General features: G+C 37.7%; 1 protein-coding gene across 1 annotated transcript; it reads left to right on the plus strand.

Annotated features, from left to right (window-relative positions):
* The first annotated feature begins 24 nt into the window (after window positions 1–24).
* On the plus strand, window positions 25–20,504 carry ddc (dopa decarboxylase). Its single transcript, XM_053326921.1, has 14 exons — window positions 25–184; window positions 3,995–4,203; window positions 5,137–5,250; window positions 5,382–5,501; window positions 10,732–10,866; window positions 11,932–12,075; window positions 12,647–12,713; window positions 13,179–13,273; window positions 14,754–14,821; window positions 15,592–15,668; window positions 16,581–16,600; window positions 16,714–16,812; window positions 19,462–19,563; window positions 19,743–20,504. Exons 1-14 carry the CDS (start codon window positions 52–54, stop codon window positions 19,941–19,943), a joined length of 1,584 nt encoding a protein of 527 aa, XP_053182896.1. The 5' UTR covers window positions 25–51; the 3' UTR covers window positions 19,944–20,504.
* The last annotated feature ends 1,792 nt before the right edge of the window (window positions 20,505–22,296 follow it).

Here is a 22,296-nt window from a genome sequence, read left to right on the forward strand (position 1 = left end):
ACTGGGAGTTGGGGGGGAGGGGGGTGTTTAGAGGCAAGATAAAAGGAGCAAATGTCTCTTGTCCTGCTTACACACACCAACACACACACATCACGTGCCTGGCAGTCTATCTGCCGGTTTGTAAAGGCTAAAGAGGAGAGGATCCAGCATCCAAACACACTCGCTGAAGCTCTCACCTGGAAATGTGAGTATACACACATACACATGCATACAAACATGTCTAATCCTATTTGCAATGAGGATAAGGATAAGGATAAGGATAAGGACTATGCTGCTCAACAAGAGAAAGGGTGAAACACTTGTTGAATGATATGGCACTACTGTAGAGCAAGGGGCAATGTTCATTTGTTGTCGTATGTCATTTGGATAGGTAGTATGAATGTAGCTTTTTCTTAGAGTCTAATTCATCTATTGTTGGGCTGCAACAGCTGTATCCTTCAGTGTGATGTTCCTTGTTTGTAATTGATCAATGTGATCATAAATGTTATTGAATTTTTCCCTTTTTGAGTTCTTCTTTAGCTCTGTAGCATGCCTAATAACTCCTCTGAAGCTCTGCAAAAAAGAAAGAAAAAGTTATACATTGATTATTAGGTATATACAAACTGCCCCTTGGCACACCATTTATGAAAGAACAATGGTTTATATGAATAGACAATAAACTAGACATGGAAATGCACTTTGCTACCAAGCTTTTCTTTCCATGTTAGTCATTTAAGTAAAAGGAAATAAAGCTATCATCAGGCTGGCTTAATGTCTTGGTAAGAGGGTCAAGGGTTTTTACATTCATTTAGATTGTTCGAGCTCCTGTGTCTGTGTCAAGGAACCTGACTGAGGCGGTGTGTGTATTGTCCTTCATATTGAACTACTAATCTTTTTTTCCCTTTTTTTAATTGGGTTTTCATACAACTTCAATTATGAGATTCCCCCAAAATAATAATTTAAATAAATAATAAAAAAACATACATATAAGTGGAAATTTAAATAAATAAATAAATAATAAAAATAAAAAAGATAATAATAGTTACACTTTTTTCTTTAAAGAAAAAAAAGAAGCAGATTGTACAGAACGACAGATGAGTCAGCAATTCAATCCAAGACAGTATTACAGGCAGTACTGTATAATATATATATATATATATATATATATATATATATATATATATATATATATAAAATATAATAATAATATAACATATTACCATCATTATATATATTTAACATTAATTATTATTAATATTTAAGGTTCCATACCATTTAGGTTAAAGATAGCCAGGTTCCTGCTATTGCTCAAGTGTAAGAGGAGGTCATACTAAATATCTGCCACTTTATAGAAGCCATTTTCTTTTTCTGTTTTTTTTTACTGCATACACATGTCCTGTATTTTCTGGTTGTATTCTGTTAAAGAGACTGAGAAATAATTACATATGGTCATTATAGCATTGCTAAAACAACAAATCTAGTTGTTGTTTTGCACAGTACTATATCTGCAGGCTATAAGCAACATGATGAGGGACTTTGAGGTGTGTCAGCTGAAAAAGATGATGTGGAAAAGTCAGATTTTTAACTGAATTTGATTGTCTTGCTATTTAAAGACAATGGGGGCTGAAGACAGACAGTGCAAGTCTTAGTCTTAGATTTGTTGTTTTAGCTATGCTAAAATGACCATATATAATTATTTCTCAGTCTCTTTATTAGAATACAATCAAAAACTGCAGGACATGTTTATGCAGTATTAAAAAACAGAAAAGAAAGCTAATATAGACTTCCTCTTATACTTGAGCAATAGCAGGAACCTGTCTCTCTTAAACCTAAATGGAATGGAGGCTCAATTAAAAATAATATTTAATAATTAATGCTAAAGTTTGTGTGCATATTCCCTGTATCTTCTGTTTGTATGATGGTAGTGGCCTAAGGCTTTTGCACAGTACTGAAGAAACCTTCTGTATAACAACGTTGTTGACTTTTTCTATATTGAATCTTAATCATACAAATGTTTGAATATTGCTTTTCTGCATACAACAACTATCTTCAAAAAAGCAGAGTACACATAAAATGAAGGTTACAATACTTGCAACCCTAGTTCTATAAGTACCAGGGGACCTCTTTACTGGACTGTATGGGTAATGTTTTCCTCTAATAAAAATTGCAATCGCCATCTGAAATTTGCATGTACATAGTATGTAGTGTTACTGCAGTTCCCATCCCAAAACCACTTCAGTGGACAGTGTGGGAGGGATAGGGCTCCACCTGTACTTTGGTTACAATGGTTACAGTATCATAAAATTTGTTCTATCTTACATAGGTTTTGCCCTCTCTCTCTCTGCCTCATTGAACCCAACCAGCTTTTGGTTAGTCGCCACAGCCCTCCTACTACTTAATAATCCCAGTCACGCTGGGTGGTGGGGGCTCCATCCCAGCCCACTTACAGTAACATGAACTTGAATTTGTCTAACCTCACAGGGGTGATAGATAATACAACAGACACCCTGCACACCCTATTCCCCAAGTAATCTTGTATCAGAGGAGAATGCAGGCATATACAGTAATTACCCAGGTGGGATCAGGTTTACCACAGCTCACACTCACACAGCTCTTTCATAACTCCCGAATTGCACCTGTGAGTATGGACTTTAAAAAGGAGCCTGTCATGTACAAGAGGTATAAACTTACCTTGACACTCACCCCAATGAATAAGGCCATAGACACTGCTATACCACATATTGAGTGCACCCAGACTTCACCTACTTTCATGTAGGCTTGGGATGTAAGCAGAAATGTTTCACAAGGCAGTGGGCAAAGACAGGTCTGTTGCCAAAAAGCCTCATGGAGGAAATCTGCTGCTTCACACACTTGAATAGTGGTATAAGACCGTTCCTTTTCGGCACATGACAGGGGGTCTAATCTCCTTTTCTTGCACCAGTGTTGTAATCCCAACCACTTAGCTTTGTAGCAAGCAATTGTGGATCCTGCTCTCACCACGCAAACAGTCCAGCCTGCATCAGTCTGTCCCTCTAAAGAGCCAAGTCTGGAGAGGTTGGCCCAACATGGATAGTGTTCCCACCGAGCCTACCTCCAGGGACAGAGCACCTCACACTTGGGGAATGGAACACGGCTGGACCACCAACATCTGGGTCATCCATGGCACCAAATGGCAGTCCAGGGCTATCAAAATTACTGACAGTCTCTCCTGTCTCACTGTCTCCATCAGAAGGGGAATGAAACAAAGAGGTATAAAGGTGTAAAACAGCTTCCTTGGCCATGGTGCGTGAAAATGGTGAACAGGTCTTCTTCCGCTTTCCCGAAACAGTTCCAACTCTGCTGATGGGGGAATGTTTACCAAGCGATGTTTGTGCCTCAAGTGCAAGCTGGCAAACCACTATTGCATGTGCTGCATATACAGGAACAACTGGATCTCCCAACACCATGAGCTCCATTTCCTGCAGGACAGGAGAGCCATCCATCTGGGTTCTGATAGAACAGCCTGCAGACTGACAAGCACGACTCCCAGATACTCCACCTGCTGGCATGGCTGTGGAGCTGATGGCAAAACCTAACCAGGTTAGGTGCAGCACCAACCTGGCTATGTGGAAAATGGCCCGTTCTCTGGACCTTGCCATGACAATGAGATCATCTAAGTAAAAGAAAATCCTCATGCCACTGTTTTGAAGCAGCTGCAGCACCACCTCCACACACTTGAATGTGAGAGGAACCAAGGACTTGCCTAGTAGCCGGTAGCCTGTTGTATTCATAGCCTATCCCCTGGAAGGCGAAATGCAATGGACTTCCTGTGTGTATCTAAATTAACACTTTAATGATGATTAATTCATACAAATGACATCAAAGGTTAAACCACCAATGAATATGTGTGCATGTGTGTGTGTGTATGTGTATGTGCACATGCTTTTTAATTTGACCTCTGTCTGACTCTGTAGTGGCACTGCTTTCTTTTATCTGGAAAATTGAGAAAATAATGTGTTTCCGTGCTGTATTTCAGTGTTACCAATGGATGCAGCAGAGTTCCGACGCAGAGGGCGGGAGATGGTGGATTATGTGGCTGACTACCTGGAGAACCTGGAACAGCGACCTGTTTACCCAGATGTAGAACCAGGGTATCTTCGCTCCTTGATCCCTACCGAGGCTCCAGTAGAGCCAGAGACATATGAGGATATTATGAAAGATGTGGAGAGGGTCATATTGCCGGGGGTGAGTTTATTTTATTTTTTTTAGCTTTTCTTTTATGGACTCATGTCCATGAATCCACAGTTTGCTTCTTTTTTGCAGTATTCTCATTACATTAAGTTCATTTGTTTAGCTCACTTGAGGGAATTTGCTATACCACAATTAGAAAAACAAAACAAAAAATCAGAGCCAGAAGTAAACCAAGTAATTTTGAGGTAATTTCTCTCAACATTGCATTGAATAGTTTACATTTTATCTACTCCCCTTATGTTCACTGCTTTTGAATCTATTAGCGTAACTGTTGTTGGTGGTGGTTCATTGGTTAGCACTGTTACCTTCAGGAAAAACATCCTTAGTTTAAGTCCATAGTCCCCATAGAATTGGCATATTCTTCTATATTTGCATTGGTGTCTCCCCACAACCAAATCAAAATGGCAGTTATAAACATGACAAAGTATTTTTCTGTCTGTGGGCCATGGACTTTTACCCAGTTCTGCATGAGCTGTGATTTCAACTGAACCTGGTAATGAAGATTGCAGTATTCGGTCTGTTGAGTCAGTGATCAACAGGGGTGATTTTGAAACAATCTTTAACCTAACTTTTAAAATGATGCTTTTCCGACTTCTAACATGCCAACACTGTGTCTCCAACACCTCCATTCCATGACCAAAGTGAGAGTGCAGCTTTAACTAAATTGATGCCTCACACTGGAAAAATAACATATAATGGATATCTGACAATTTCATTGTCTATGCATGTTTCCATCACAGCCAAACTTTATTTCACTTACTAATTTCTACTGTCAGTCAGTGAAAACGCTGGTAATCCATGGGATATGATGAATATTCCATGTTATGTCCAGCAACCTGTTGTGTCATGGAGGCTAGAAAAAAGTTTCCAATGAAGAACTAAGGCTGGTCTTGTTTAAAGAGTATTTGCATGTTTTTATGATTCCAGGTCACCCATTGGCACAGCCCATACTTCTATGCCTATTTTGCAGCAGCTTCCTCTTACCCTGCCATGTTGGCTGACATGCTATGTGGAGCTATTGGCTGTATTGGATTCTCCTGGGTAACAAACATTTAGCTGTTTCTCTGCACCTGGCTCTATATTCCAAGACTGCCTGTGTCTTTAGTTAATATTTCTGTCCAAATCTAAAACATTTTTTAATTTTGTTTGTATTTTGGGATGTATGTTTTCAGGCTGCCAGCCCAGCTTGTACAGAGTTGGAGACAGTGATGTTAGATTGGCTGGGGAAGATGCTCCAACTGCCTGAGTGCTTTATAGCAGGGACTCAAGGCCATGGAGGAGGTGTCATCCAAGTAAGTAGAGTTTTTTTGTATGTGTGTTTTTTTTTTTTTAAATTTATGCTTGCTGACTTGGCATGCTGACTCTTTAACAAAAGAAATGTTCATTAAATCAGTTTCCAAATAAAAGCCAAAAAGGTAACTTAAGTAATTAAATTATGGAGTGTGGCTGTCAGTAAAGTCAGACGTGTGATGGTGCCTCTCATAGATGTGTGTGTGCGTGTTGTAAGCTGCATAAAAGAAAAGTAAATAACTAAAGGGACATAACTAAACCAAACAGGGAAGGACAAAACGTTCCACAACCTAGGGGTTCCAGGTTATTCTAATTCATCAAACTGCAGGGTGATAAGAAACCACACCTTAACCGCAAGAAATTTCCTGCACAAACATCGTCAGCCTTTCCAAAATGTTATATCAATTAACTTCTGCTCACATTTCCCTTAATTACTTAGTCTGCAAACACGTCTAAAGCTGATACATTGCCTCAAATGTAGGTTTTATGAAATCGGATTACAGGAATGATGACTTTTTGCATTTATATATATATATATATAAATATATATATAAACATATATAAATATCAGTTAATGTGTAATTTCCCTAATTTACTGGTCCGTCTGGCTTTCAAAAAATGCAACACTCTCACACCTGAACACATATTCATCATCAATTTGTCTCGTATGGATTTGTCCTCAGTTTGACTCATACCAGCTGAAAAGTGGTGGGAAATTGCCTTTTAATATGTCATCCACAGGCAGACAGACGGTGATGGTGCTGGGATTGTTTCGTGTGGCAAGAGGCTAAGCATTATTTAGTGTTCCATTGACAGGAATGCAGCAGCAGTAGAGGATGCTATCTATATGTGTGTGTGTGTGTGTGTGTGTGCAAGCGTGTGTGCGTAAGCGTGTGTGTGTGTGTTGAGTAGCCTACTGGAGCATGAGAGTACACTCTGATGACGGATCATTTCATGCCTCTTCTATTGTGACCACCTGAGTGTGAGGATGTGTTTGTGTGTGTGCTCATCTGATGTTTTTGTTTCTATCTTGCCACTCTCCCTTTTTAAGTGCAGCTTACCAGCTCACTATGGCAACGAATGGGCCTCCTCTCACTGCAGCAGGGCTAATGAGTGTTGTGACAGCACATTGCCAGCCTATTATTAAAAACCTTATATAAACACAAAGGAGAATGGGGATGGTTTCAAAAAGACCCTCTGGTGACCTTACATTCCCTTTTTTATCAGGGTGTGTTGTTAGACCTTGCTGGCATAAAAACAAACTTTGCCTATGATTAAAAGATTAAAATAAGCTCACAAATCACAAAACATTGCATAATTTAATCAACTTCCAGTAATACTTTAGATAAGAAAAAACAATCACTCTGTTCATTCATGTATTACTGCATGCATCATCTTTAGCAATACAGTGCATCACGTCCTATCCTAATTGTGCAAATTAAAAATAGATATACTGTTTTCTTTCCTGTCTGTGAATGGAAAATTGGCATTAAATGGTAGAATACTTGCTTAGTTACATTTGAAAAAGAGCAGGGTTAGGGTTAGGGGTTATATTTGTCCACTATATTACTGGTGAGATGAATGAAACATGGCAGAATTTTACAAAGGCTACCAGGATCAGAGGCAACTGTGTGCACATGATTATTTCTCAGGATATTGGTATGGCCACAACAAAAAGGAGACACGCCGTGTTGAACCTTGAACAAAAGACATTTTTTTAAACCAATTACCAAATAAAAGCAATTAAAGTATGGTGTGTGGATGTCAGCAAAGTCAGAAGTGTGATGTGCATGAGTGGAACATGTGTATGAGAGGCCCCTTATATTCATATTTGGTGTCACACACAGCATCATAATCTCACATATACACCAGTATACTCATACACAAACACTACTATACTCATACACAAACACCACTTGCTCTGGCAATTTTGTATTAAAGAGCACAAAGTTGTTTGTTTTCTTTCTGAGAGTTTATTCGGTCGCAGACGGACTCTTTGCTGTCTCAAGTGTGAGATGGCAAGAAAGAGCTTGAAAGAGGAAGTTGTCAGATTATATACAATACATTATCTTGTAAAAGGATGAACTAGTTCTACCATCAGAACAATGTAAGCACAATAGTCACGTCATAATGTGTGTACAATAAAGACAATGGTTAATTAGTAGATTTTAAAATACATGATGTTCACTCAATGTTCAATGATATTCACTCAATCAGCAGATTGTGTGTGTGGTGTCAGCAGACCATGACACCACACACAAGTGGTGTCATGGTCAGCATATTATGACACACACACACCTAATCATATGACATCGTTACTAGGGGTGTGACGATACACTCAGCTCACGAGACACGATATTGGATTCACGAGATTGAGACGAGATTTTAACTATATTTTTAAGAAAACTTCAATGAGGAAATACATGACTGTTCTTTTATTTGAAATTCACAAAATGGAAATTGAATTGAAATGTTTGAACTAATCATCTTGTAATGAATCACAAAATAAAAAGTAAATTATGAAGAGTAGAAACAATTCTAATATAAATTAAATAAAGAATCCAATTATCACAAATTATAACACATTGCTAATAAAAAAACACAGAAATAAAACCACTGCTCCTCTCCTCATCTCATACTTCTGACTGAGATCTTTTCAACACGTTGAAGCTGCAACAAGGTTAATGATCCACACATGACATTATAAAAAGAAGACATGACATGCGAATGAGCGATAGAAAACCGATCGTCTTTTTTTTTTTTTTCTGGCGGAAATGGGCTTCCATACACACACACACACACACACACACACACACACACACACACACACACACACACACACACACACTATACTCATACACAAACACTACACTCCTCTGTATGTCAGACAGACTATAGTAGTCTGTGGCAGAAAGTACAATTGATATAAGAGCGTATAGTAGTGTATGTGGGAGAGTGTAGTCGTGCATGTGAGACAGTTTGGTAGTGTATGTGAGAGAGTTTGATTGAAACGGAAGCAAGTATAAATTCTCATATTCTGATTGATTCTTTGATGAAGAAAGAACCCGGGATATCACAGACACGTCCTACTTTCCCTGTACACTCAAGGACACCTTATAAGACACATAAAACAACAACAACAGTACATCAAACAATATAAATCAGCTAATATTGATATGGAAGTTAGTGCAGTTTTTGCAAAGATAAAAAAAAATAAAATGAATGTGACTACAAAGTGCAATAGTACAATGGATAAACAAGAATGTGATTACATAATTAATGTGAGACAGAGTATACAGCTCTGAATAAGTGCGTTTTCAGGCGGGATTTATAGGTAGAGACAGAGTCCGAAGTGCAAATGTCTGGTGGGAACGAGTTACAAAGGCGGGGGGCAGATCCACTGAAAGCTCTTGACCCCATGGTGGTTAAATTGACAGGTGGAACAGAGACCTGGATGGCAGAAGAGGATCGGAGAGTGCAGGACGGTGTGAAGATGTGAATAATTTCAGAGAGATATGATGGTGCCAGGTTGTGAAGGATCTTGAATGTGAGGAGTAGAATCTTAAAGTCAGTGCAGGATTTGATAGAGAGCCAATGAATTTGCTGCAGCGTAGGAGTAATGTGTTCAATAGAGAGAGTTCTGGTGATGATACGAGCGACTGCGTTCTGGACCATTTGGAGTTTATGAAGAGATTTCCGAGGAGGAGCAAAGAAAACAGATTTACAATAGTCCAGACGGAATGTAATCAGGGTCTTTACAAGAATAGAGGTGCAGCTGCATAAAAGCAAAGTAAATAACTAAAGGGACATAACCTAATCAAACAGGGAAGGGTAAAATGTCCACAACCCAGGGGTTCCAGGTTATTCTAATTCATCAAACCGCAGGGTGATAAGAAACCACACCTTATCCGCAAGAAATTTTCCAAGAAGTTATATCAACTAACTTCTCCTCACATTTCCCTTAATTACTTAGTCTGCAAACATGTCTAAAGCTGATACATTGCCTCAAGTGTAGGTTTTATAAAATCGGATTACAGGAATGATGACTTTTTACATTTGTATAAATATTAGTTAATGTGTAATTTCCCTAATAATTTACTTAAAATGCAAACACCTTAGTGAGACAGCTGTAAGCACTGAAATGACAGGAAATTCATTTGGGTATATTTGAAACTTTTATTAGTTAGACATAATTTTTATTTGGTTCAATTCCTGAGATCTATAGCATCCTGATAATCACAGTGCTTTGATGGGTAGGTTGATTGATTGATCCATTCTGTGAATCTCTAACCTCTTAAAGGTCTGGCTTTATTTTACTCTGCCCCTTAATTTGTTTCCACACAAATGACAAAGCTTCTATTGACCCTGTTTGTCTGCTGGATTTGTGTTTATTGACCTCACAATTTGAACATTTCATTGACTTTCTTGCACTAATGCCCTCAGATGCCTCAGAATACACGCGTCTGAGTGTCTACATTATGTAGCCTCAATACATTCTCACTGTGTCAGGCTTATTAGGTTTTCTGGATGATGACTCACACTGCAGTTTAGAAATTCAATGATTTTCTTTTTTAATAAAGATGCAGAATGTCACAAAAGTCAAAGGAAATATCCAACAGCAGAGCTTTCTCTACAGGCTTAAAGAAAGCAAAAAACGATGTCTGTCCTCAGACAAAGGTGTATTCAAGGAAAAGATTAAACAAATGATTTTGGAAGTTAGATTTTGGAAGTTAGGTCATGGATATTTCATGTTTTATTTGTAGTAGATTTGTTTCCTTTTCCTACAACAGCAGTCAGTGGCTTACATGCTACTTAAATATGTTTAGTTTTTCAATAATCTTGAAACTTCAACATGAACTCCTCATACTGTGACTGAATGGATTAGTCCACCAATGAAAGGATGACTAATATGGAAAACCTGTGCAGCTTTTCTGTAAACATAAAAATCAATCATAACTATCCACCCAAATGTGTTTCTTAATATATTTCTGGCCATGTAGTTGCTGAATTATGTTTAATTATTCACCCACATGTCTGGATTAAGTTCAAAATCATGCTTGGCACTGAAACAGCATTGATGCCCCTGGAAGCTCAACAGTAGATTAAAAAACAAAAAACAAAAATGGGTTCAAAATGTTTTTGATTTTTGATTTTGTAAATACAGGTAACATTTAGTATAAAATCCAAAACTGAGGAGCATTGTTTTACAAGTTTCCTCTTATTCTACAACAGGGTACAGCAAGTGAGGCAACCCTCATGTCCTTGCTTGCTGCCCGCTGTAAAGCAGTCCGACGGGTCCAGGCCTCTAATCCAGCAATGTTAGAGGCCGAAATCCTCTCCAAACTGGTGGCATACACATCCGAGCAAGTAAGCACAACACTGTATTTAAATGTATTTCCTGTTTATGTGAATAGCAAAGACTTTGCTGGACCTTTGGTTCATTTAATTGTAACCTAATTCTGACTTTACACATACAGTTTTGTGTCAATTTCTTAGTTAAAAAGGCTTTCATCAATCAAAAAAATAAATCTTAAAATTAAATGCAAATTCATAAGGATGGTGAATGGTCAGTGTTGTAAAATATAAAAATACAATGCGACTATGCTTTTGCAAAATTTCTATTCTAATGTGTGACTTCTCTAAATGGTCCCACTGAATAGCAGTCCATGTGAACTCAGATCATTAAAGGTTGCCTCAGTAATAGTGAACGAGTCTTTCAGTGATTGAGTGAGACAGAAGGTCAGTCAGGCAGTAGCTAGCTCTGATCAGGTTTAATACCAGGCTGACTTTGTGATTGGGTTAGGAAGTTGCCTGAGGGCCACATAGACCTTTACATGGTGAGCAGTTTCCACTGCTCTGCTGTCCACAGTATGGATCCCTAAAGTACATATGCATTTCTTCTTACATTGTAATCTATTGTAAATGATCAAGAATAAATCAAGTTCTCTGGTTGTACAGACTTTATTTTAAAGATATATTTTAAGATAAGACAATCTTAATGAAATCTGTCTCTGGGTCCTCGGTGTCATTTGGACTGTTTAAAAGCAGTAGTACCTATAATAAAGTACAGAATGCTCTTTTAAGTGTTCCACTGTTTAAAACTTACCTGTACATGTATACTTCTATATAATTGTATAATGTTATTTTATTATTATATAATTAATAATATTTGACAAATGTAAGCCTAAATTTAGATTTGAATCTTAGCACTGATAGTCAAAGATGATTTTAAGTTAAATGAGTCTTACGGTATCATAAAATTTTATCTATCAAATAATTTACCATATGAAATCATTTAGTATCAATAAAATTGAAAATAGCTGTTGTTCATCTTCTCATTGAAAGTGAAAAGGGGATTCAACATTGTGATGTCCTGGTAACAACTCACGTACTTTATGTTTTTCACAAATGGTGCATCTCTTACCCACTTAGGCTCATTCCTCAGTGGAGCGTGCAGCTCTAATTGGAGGAGTAATGATGAGGAAAATTCCCACAGATGACAGTTACGCTGTCACTGGGGACGCCTTTAAGAAGATGGTGGAGAAGGACAAAGCAGCTGGACTCATCCCTTTCTATGTAAGAAAAGAGAGACATCTACATTCAGCTATCACAGAGCTAGAACACATACGTAAACACATAGTGCAGCACATCCAACATTAAATATGGCTAATTTTTCCATTGTAGTATAGACATCCACCACTAGATTTTTTTTGCTACTCATGTAAACCCTACAACCTGTTGCACATCTACTCACTTATTGCCACAATGATACCATTTGCCTGCAATGCTGCTGTGCAACCCCCCTGAGGCTTCTGTACAAAGGTAACATTGTTTCTGTTTAACCTAATGTATGTCTATCTGGTTAAGGATCATAATCCCTGGCTCATGTGCACCTATAGATCACCAGCAGGAGTCTGAAGTGGGCCTATAGCTCTGAATCATCTGTGTGATACCCAGATCTTTGTCTGAATAAGAAATTGATATCTGTACTTCTTTGGAAAACAGTATGCTAGTTGCAGTGATAGTGAATTTGTATTTAAATTGTCTTAATTATGTAAATCTAAATTATTTATATCCAAACTGTCATTCTCATTGTTGCCACAATTAACACAGGAGCTTTTATGATTTGCTTGTTTGTGTCTTACAGTTATGTGCAACTCTTGGCACCACTCCATCATGTGCTTTTGATCACATCAGCGAGCTGGGGCCCATATGTGAGTCAAGTGTCAGCAGCACACACTTGAATTTCTTTTTTTTATTACCCTTACAACCCTTTCTTAAATTTGTATTCACTTATTTTGTGTTACTGTATGTTGTGACCAACGTTAATTGAAAAAAGGTCAGGATATTATATGTATATGTATCTGGAAGGGACTCCTATTTCCTGCACCAAGTATGCTAAGTGTGTGAGTGAGAAACAACTAAAAAGTGCATTCAGTCAGTTCTCCAAATATTCATTTTTTTTTTTTTTTTTTTACAATTGTCAGTTATACAGGGCTTAAAATAGATCAATATTTAATATATTACTGTGCCTTGTTTTTTCCCCTCAAACAACACCTATGTTCTATGTATCTGTATCTATGTTTTTGTAGTTAAATAATATAGTTTAATAACCCCAGGTTGTTAAATCTAGATTGAAAAAAGCAGATGTTAATCTTTATGTTTCTTATCTGTTCCAGGTAATGATGAACATATGTGGATGCACATTGATGCAGCATATGCCGGGAGTGCATTTATCTGTCCTGAATTTAGGCCTTTGTTGAACGGTGTTGAGGTGTGTAAAAAGTGCACAATACAACAATACAACAATGTTTTAGCTTTGCAAAATGTTTGCAATTAGGGTGCTCCAAGAATTCTCATGATGTGGTGGTGTGGTGGGATGTTAACTTTGATCATCCCAATATGTGTAGGAGAGGTTTATTATGGTTAACAGTGTTCAAAACCTTCAAGTGGGCATCCACCTGCATGTTGGTGCTGAATTACGAGAGAACCTACAGTATTTCTGTTCAATTGCTTGTGAAATATCATTCATAACATCTATGAAAGGCACTACTAACTGTGTACTGATTATATCCAGCTGCTTCCTGTCTATTTGAAAATGGCATGACGTTAATGTCAAGGAGGACGTGTGCAAGAGTGAGTAATAGGCAGAACAATTGGAATAGGATCCAGTAGCATCAATTTGCTTTTTGAGGCTGTCGAGGCAGCCGCTGCTCCCCAAGCTGTGCAGAGACGCAGAGATAAGGACAGAGTAATTTCCTGAGGCAGCATTAGACCTTTATATATCACTGTTTATTCGACACACAAGTTCAAACAACAGTTCTCTGTGGGGAGACAGAATAAAACAGGCTTAACCGTGAAACGACCAACTGTTGTTAAGTCAGTCTTTGACTGAACTGTAAAATTAGCTTTTGGCTTTTGTACAAATTTTCGTCCCGTTATCATTAAATGTTACGTTTATCTTTAAATGCAGAGGGAAATTTCAGATTCAAGGTTGTTAAAAAGAGTGAAGGTGGGATTACAAATATACAAACATATACCTATTTATATACTGCACTTAAAGTATATAACTTCGAAACATTATGATGTCAGTGAACATTTTTGGATGAGGACATGAAGAAGAAATCTAGTCCTTTTGGATGAGAGTGCAGCCCTGCTGGAGGGTTGGTTGCTAGGATATGAGCGATGGGCGGGCGTGCAACCAGCCCTCTTTGAATCAATCAGCATGGCAACTGTCAGCCAGGAGATTGTCTCACATTGTCTCCCTTTGCTGTGTTATTGCATTTGTGGACGTAGAGAGAAGGATATTAGAAAAGATAGCTGATAAAAAGATGAGCACAGATTAGGGGAGGTTTGTCTCACTTTGAATAAACCCTCCAAGTAAAGGGTTATTTTCTTTGCAGTCTGTGAGCTGCTGGCTGGATGTTCCTCTTTTGCATTTCAAATAAATTGTGCCTGCTTCAGTCCAGATAATGCCGTTGGTGGAAAGGTAGTGTCTGCATCAGTAATAGTAAATAAACATGTTTTATGGTGTGTGTTTTTGTAAATACAAAAAGTTCAAATTGTGCTTATGATAAATGAAAAAATCAACAATTTCCTTCTGGAAAATGTATTAAACCTTTCTGAACACACCCAGCAGTCTATTGACTGACTTGTATTAAACAAAACCATGTTTTGAGTATGTTTTTGATATTTCATTATTTATCAAACAATATGGCTTCATCATAGTTTTTTTGCTATTATTTCTTTTAAAGTTTGCAGACTCTTTCAACTTCAACCCACACAAATGGCTTTTAGTCAACTTTGACTGCTCTGCTTTGTGGTAAGTTGTCTTACTCACCTCCAATGTATGTGTATATATACTGTACATAAATATGTATATGTACAATTGCTTCACTGTTATCTTTGTATAGCATACAAAGAGTTGTTTAACAAAAAGAGAGCTATCCATACTATTTCTAGTGTCTACCACCTTCTGTATTTTGTCATCTGTCATATCATATACCAGTTTACCCCAGCAGTGAGTCATGGTCCCATCAGGTAACAATGCGTAGTTAGTGTCATCACAAAACTGATATCCATCTACACCTCAATCATTTCCACAGTAAAAATAGATCTACGCCTTCCATCTGCTCCTTCTGTCAGCAGCAAACAAAAACCAGGCATGCTTTGCACAAGATGGAAATAGAGGTGTTTCAAACATGACATGTGGTGAAAACAAGAGGTTCTTTAACCAGTTCACCACTGATATAATATTACCTGTTACCACTGAGATATCAGTAAGACTTTACTCTATGCCCCCCATTTAGCATTTGTAATCAGTATATGAACTTTAATAACTAATTTGTAACAGACTTTATTGCAGCTCTCAGCAGATGTATGAGAGTTTATTTATGTCATTGTCAACAACTACAACTCACTATGTCTTCATAGGAAAGTTGTAATTTCGGATTAATTTTATAATTCTTAATTTTAATGACATATGATGCATTCTAAATTTTCATTTTAATTGATTTTTATTTTTTGTAGGATAAAATGATGATGATATTTGGTGTGAAGACTTTTGTTCTGCATGTCAACACCTGTCAACAGGGTAAAGAAGAGAGCAGACATCATAGGAGCCTTCAAGATGGAACCACTATACCTGAAACATGAAAACCAGGAGTCAGGTAGAGTCATTTCACTTAAACTATCTGAATAAATGATTACAGATCAGGTCAGATGAACCATTGACAGACAGCTACACAAATGCAATTGTACTTGTGGTGCTCATTTAAACCTAACAATTGTAAAATTGTGTGTGTGTGTGTGTGTGTGTGTGTGTGTGTGTGTGTGCGTGTGTGTGTGCACGCGCGTGTGTGTGTGTGTAAGCACTGGCTTCTGTGAGCTCTTTTAATAATATCACAATCCTATACTGTAGCTGAAGTTAATCTGATTTACAGTACAGTATTTGTGACCTAATTTGACTAATACACCTCATTACTGTTATACATTGTGCTATCTTGGAAGTGTGAGTGTGTTGTCAGAGAGAGTTGATGAATACTATAAATGTTGCCTAGGATCTAGGAATAAAACTAGTATGATTTAGTGTTATGTGTACATGTGCTTGCTTCTAGTGTGTGTGCTGCTGTGCTTGCTCCAAGCCTACAGATGGGCTCAGATCTACTCTATAATTTGTCTGACAGACAAATAGACAAAGAGGCAGACAAACAGCTCCCACCTCCCACCACTCTGAGGCACCTTACAAAAGCTCATACAATCTGGACTCAATCTAATTAGTGGTTATTAGCAGCAGCTCACACTGGCCTTCATTCTGTTGAGATGAGCTATCTGTAGCCAGTGGTCTGTGTGGAATGTGTGCTATCAGTGAGACACAGGGGAAGGGCACAATGACAGCAACACCTGGAAATTGGTACACAATCTGAGATATAAGTGCCTTAAAACAGACACAATTATGAAGCTTATGTTGTTCAATATTAGTCAAAACATTGATGATGTAAATGTGATCACTGCAAGTTGTAACGTGTAGTTTTTGTACTGTATGAAACAGTCTGATTATCTATCTGACTTTCTTTTAACAGGACTGGTCACAGATTACAGGGTAATTATAAGTATAATTGATTTCTGAAATATATAATAAAAATCCCATAATAAACATCAAAAGCTGCAGAAGTTAAAACTGTAACCACTCTCGTGCTCTCATCCTTCGAACAGCATTGGCAGATTCCACTGGGAAGAAGATTCCGCTCACTAAAGATGTGGTTTGTCTTCCGTATGTACGGGCTCAATGGACTGCAGGCTCATATACGCAAGGTAGGCATCCAAATGTATAATCTTCTCCACTCAATCCCTTCAGTCCATGTAAGAACGGTATCCTGAGAATGTGAACAGTGGCAGGTGGTTGCTTGTTAAAAGAGTGTGGTAATCTTGTGACTTTTCACAGCTTACTACAATATATTACAGGCTAACATCTTTTGTTTTTCAAGCCCCTTCATAGATCATACATCAGGTTTTGCTCGTGAATATCATTCCTCCTGTTCATACTGATCATTAGAAGATCTTTTCCATATGCGCTTACATTGTAAGTAACGTAATGTGAGGCTTCAGTCATGTACATTAGTCTAATAAGTGGATATCTAATATTCTCTATTTGTGTTTTGCTGGAAAATGTTCCTCTGTTGAATGAGAGGACAATAATAAAATGAAGGAAATTTGTATTAAAAAGCAGGTAACTTCAAATTGTGATATCCATTTGACTGTGGATTATATAATGTCCCCCATCATTTACATTGACAACAATTCAATAATGGGTCCGTTAATGGCTAGTATGAACAGGTGGAAAGATTACAGCAAGAAAAAAACACTTTCATATGTGCACCCAATTATTATTTAAAGACAGTCTGATTAGATTTAGACACAAAAAACAGGTTTATGTTTAGGTTTATGTAAAGATAAGGGTTTGGGTTAAAATCTCACTTTGCTGAGGTTAGAGAAAAATGTGGTGTGGGTTAAAATGAGTAGCCTATGTCCTAAAAGTGTGCCGACCTTCATCACCATAACTACAATAATAATAATAATGCAGGATGGAGTGTATTATTTTACTGCCAGTTTATTCAATTCATATAAAATTGATTGGGTTGTAAAAAAGCATATAGGCACTGATTTTTTAATGACTACTAGAGGGTTTTTTTTTTTTTTTTTTTTAATTTCTCTAATCAGTGCCACTAAGTGGTATCTGTTTTTGTGGCATGCATGGAATCTCAGCAGAGTTTAATCCATCTACCAGTGCAGTGTCTCATTTTGTGTTAAAAATCTAATGCTTGGTCAGAGCAATTTTGAAATGCAAATGTGTGGTTGCAGTCACTTTCCTGTTCTACCTTAAAAACCCCCACTTCTGACAATTACATATGCCTGGTCCTTTTGGTAAATGCCATCCTCTTCCTCCCAAGCCTCACTTCTTCTAATCCTCCTTACTACTAAAGTCCCTTCAGTGCCCTGCCTCCTCATCTCTGCTTCCATCAGCACATCCTGTCAGTCATATATGTCTGGTCTGTATCTTCTTTTTATAGCAAAGCTTTCCTACATTTCTGCACCCCTCCTCCTCTACCCATGCCCATCCCTTTCCCCTTTGCCTTTTCTTCTTGCTGCTTCACCCCTTCATGCCTGTCTCTCTTCCTCATCTTCTTCTTCCTCCCTCCAGTCGGTCTGTCAATCAAATGAGCCTGTTTTGTGTTTACTCTTGATTTTAAATGAAGCAGCAGAAGCAGCTTTGATCCCTGCAGCCATAACCCGTGATACACTACTCAAGATTCTACTGTGCATCTGTCTTCTAGATTAGATAGAACAGGACAGATATGGGACTGCTTGAAAATGTTGTTTATGAGCCATATTTTAGTTTTATTGTAGCAACATCAGAGAGACAGTATGTATCAAATGAAAATACAGCTTGTGTGATGTGCACATTTTTTTCTTTCCCAGTGGAGAAAACCAAACATAAAATGCTCTTTTCAATTCAATTCAATTCAATTCAAAACACTTTATTTGTCCCTGAGTCGCAATTTAAAAGGCATGAGGAGCAGCATCATTAAAAAAACAGACAAACAGAATATCAACAACATAACATCATAAAGTGCTTTTGTCCTTGTTTCCTGTGCAATTATCAATAATGCATCCTTCCACATCACCTAGCATTCAGTCAGTGACAAGATAGACATTGAGGTCATTATTAGCCAGTAAACAATTCTGAGTGATGTTGACTTACTGGCTGAGAATAAGGAAGCAGAGTGGTAGTCTACCTGTTGGTCATTTAAGCCAATACTTGGCTTCAATAGAGAACAACAGATAATAAAGGTGAAGCTGGTCCACTCGTTTGTGATCATATTCAGCGACGCACATTTAGAGTTTCACTATGTACCCAGTGTCTCAGCAGACTCTTTGATCACAAGTGGGTAAATTATAGCAAATTTGATTAGAACACACACACACACACACACACACACAAACACACACATAGGCCATAGGTAGGAGTTTGCAGGTGAAGGAGGTTGGCTCTGTCCTGAGTCTATGAGTAGATACAACTCAAGAACAAGAAAAAAGGTCTCAGGTCTTTATGGTTAAAGCTTTGTACTATGTAATGATACAACACTGCCATCTAGTGAATATCAAAGAAATTGCACACAAGCACCCCTTGTGTGGGATTTTTTTTCTCTTCTTTTTGAATAGGTTTCATGTACTGGCAAGGCAACAGAGCTCTGTTATGCTATATAAATATATAACTAGTTGTGCCCTTTGCCTTTTACCATAACTGCTGGTTACTGATTAACATAGAATAATACAAACAAGTGGACATCAAGATCAGTGCAAATGTACATTATTGACATTAATATCAGTGGTAAAAACCAAACCATATTGCAAAATGTGTATAAGTCGTAGAACAATATAATATAAATGTTTTATTTACAGCAAGTGGGCCTGGCCAAAGAGTTTGAGAGTCTGGTACGAGCTGACAAGAGGTTTGAGATCTGTGCTGAGGTCATCATGGGACTGGTCTGCTTCAGGCTCAAGGTATAGTTCAGTTCAGAAGTCATTGTTTAAGTCATTGTGGTACACAGGAGTCATGGCAGTTACATCATTCATACAGTCACAGGTGTCCAGTAGTTTTATTACAAGGTAATAAAATTATGGCTCTTGTAAAAGTCAACACGTTAAGCATTATCTTATCTTTTCTTGCTCCCTCCTCTCAGGGCTCCAATGAGCTGAATCAGACCTTGCTGAAAAGGATCACCAAGAGCAGAGAGATCCACCTGGTGCCATGTCAGCTCTCAGACAACTTTGTCCTGCGCTTTGCCATCTGCTCACGCACCACTGAGTCACATCACATCCAGCAAGCATGGCGGCACATCACACAGCTGACCTTTGAGCTTCTGCAGGAGCCTGCTCATTGACTAATAGGCAGGGAAGGGCCGTCCACTCTGATTCTTAAATAAGGACCAAAGTTAAGAGAGTTAAGAGTTTCATGTTGCAGATATGAAATGCCATTAAAGGGAATAAAAGGGGATTTCACAGCTCACTTTCAAGTCAGGCATGTTTCTTTTTGCAGTCAGATTATCCAGTCATGTAGGTAGTAGGTGTTAGCTGATGATACATATATATGACAACAAAAATTAATTACGCATCCACAGAAACCCAAAAAAAAAACACATTTTTTATCTGCAACTGAACTTCATTATCCCTCCTCTGACATAGCTTTTATCTCATACTGCTTAATTAACTTTACTCTCTTTACTGTCTATGCGGCTTCTGTGGCATTGGTGTAAAATTTGCTTTGGGGTAATTCAAACTGAATTCTGCAATGAATGTATTGCACATTGTGTGTGTAAATGATTTTATGTGTTTTAAGTGTGTCTGCAACTTTACGTGGGTAAGCATAAAAAAGCTTTTATAAAAATATATACATGTTTGGTGATACATATTTAAATGAAAGAGTAGAATAAGTTGGAAAAGTACTGTATAAAAAAAGATCACATTCACATCACTGGTTGGTTCTACTCTATATTGTATGGAAGGCATCAAAGAGTATATGAAGTTTAAAAAGAAATTCTACTATTGCTCCCAATGTTGAAACTTGAAACCTTTTTATAATTGCATTCATTTTTTTATGACACTATTAGCAAAAGTAGTTTTGTTTAATATATAGTTGCAATTATGAAAAGCAAGGACCAATCTTTCTTATTCATTTTATTTTGCAGAATTTATATTAATTCATAGTCTTTGACTGTAAGCCTGAGATGAGAATGAAATTATGTGTTTGATTTCTTCTCTTATGGACAATACTCACAGTCATTAGAATTGCACAGGGAATTTATTAGTGACACAGATTTAACATTATCACTTGATCCTTGATTTAGCCCTTTGTGTCTTACTGCACTTAGGAGGAATTTAGGCTCCTCCTCATCCCCCACATTAGTCTCACATCATATACAGTATGTTCAACTTAAAGCTTTAAATCAAGACCAATACCCCTGCCGGTTGTCGAGAGCTACAACATATTTTGTTATCATGCTTAGTGCGTTGCTGATTGCCCTCACATCTGTTTTCCAGGAGACATGTAACTCAGTGATGTAATGTTGTCAGTTCTATGATTGTTTTGAAGTATGCTGCTTTTACTGATCAAGGTGAGTTTTTTTTTCTTTTGGGCTTGGCTGTGTTCTGCATGAAATTATATGGGTTAATTCATTCAATAAAAGTCTATTGTAGTCTGCACAGGGTTTGAATTCTATGCACTGTACTAATTAAATACCAGAGGGATGAAACTCGGAACTGTGACTGTAGTATAGTGTGGCTCTAAAATAGCAACCCAGTCACAGAGAACACAACATGTTAGACACAGCACAAACAGCCTTGTGAAACCACTGGATCTGATCGGAGGTTGTGTGAGTGTAATGCACCTCTGCTGTCCCCCTACTGCAGTGTAATCAATTAAATGTGACAGGCATAGAAACACACACACACGACGAACATGAACCATCACATTGGGCCTCTCAGCCTCCTCTGAGCATCCTAATCCCTGAGGACAAAGGCCAGCGTTCTATAAATACAGATGAGGATTCGGTATTAGAGGTTAATTCTAGCCCCGATTATGGACCTGTTCATTCACTTTCTTCAAATGCTAGATTTAGTTAATTCTGCTTGTAACTTTATGATACAAGACTCGCTGTATACAAGAAGAACTGGTCTCTAGTAATGTGTTTGATCTGGAGAACTATCACATTACAGCTGGTTGAGAAAATGGCAAAGAGAAAAAGACTGTCCTGACTAGACTGTAAAATTGAATGATGGGACACATGGGATATAACAACGCTATTACAAAGATCCTCGTACCAAACAAAGCGTACTTGAACTGCACAACCTGTATGAATAAAATATGTGCTTTTACGAGACACACTGTTCACTTGAGTTACTGAGTGAAATGTCAGTTCTTATATGCACACAGAGGAATGTTTGGACAGCTTTACAAATGTATAGTTAAATAAAATTCTTAAGTTTTCTTTTTTTTTGCTATAAAAAACAGACTGGGTTTCCGGGCCAATTTGGAGGATTGAAGCGTGACAAAAGAAAATAAAATATCAAACAATATGACTTGTAATATATTGTTATTGTCCGAGCATATCAGTCTAACTACTTAAATTGATATTGACTGCAATGAATGGAAATAGCTGCACATGCTTCCTCAGTGAAAGCCTCTTTGCTAGGTGCTTTTTTCATTACTGACTACTGCGAGTGATTGTCTGAGTCTGA

The sequence above is a fragment of the Scomber japonicus genome, chromosome 10, assembly GCF_027409825.1.
Source record: "Scomber japonicus isolate fScoJap1 chromosome 10, fScoJap1.pri, whole genome shotgun sequence".
Taxonomy (NCBI): Eukaryota; Metazoa; Chordata; class Actinopteri; order Scombriformes; family Scombridae; genus Scomber; species Scomber japonicus.

What these genes read in the sequence shown, in the direction of transcription:
- ddc (XM_053326921.1), top strand. Translation starts at nt 52, where the DNA reads ATGTCTCTTGTCCTGCTTACACACACCAACACACACACATCACGTGCC. An exon ending in CTGGACTCATCCCTTTCTAT is followed by an intron (nt 12,076 to 12,646) that starts GTAAGAAAAGAG and finishes TGTGTCTTACAG; the next exon opens with TTATGTGCAACTCTTGGCAC. An exon ending in TGGTCTGCTTCAGGCTCAAG is followed by an intron (nt 19,564 to 19,742) that starts GTATAGTTCAGT and finishes CCCTCCTCTCAG; the next exon opens with GGCTCCAATGAGCTGAATCA.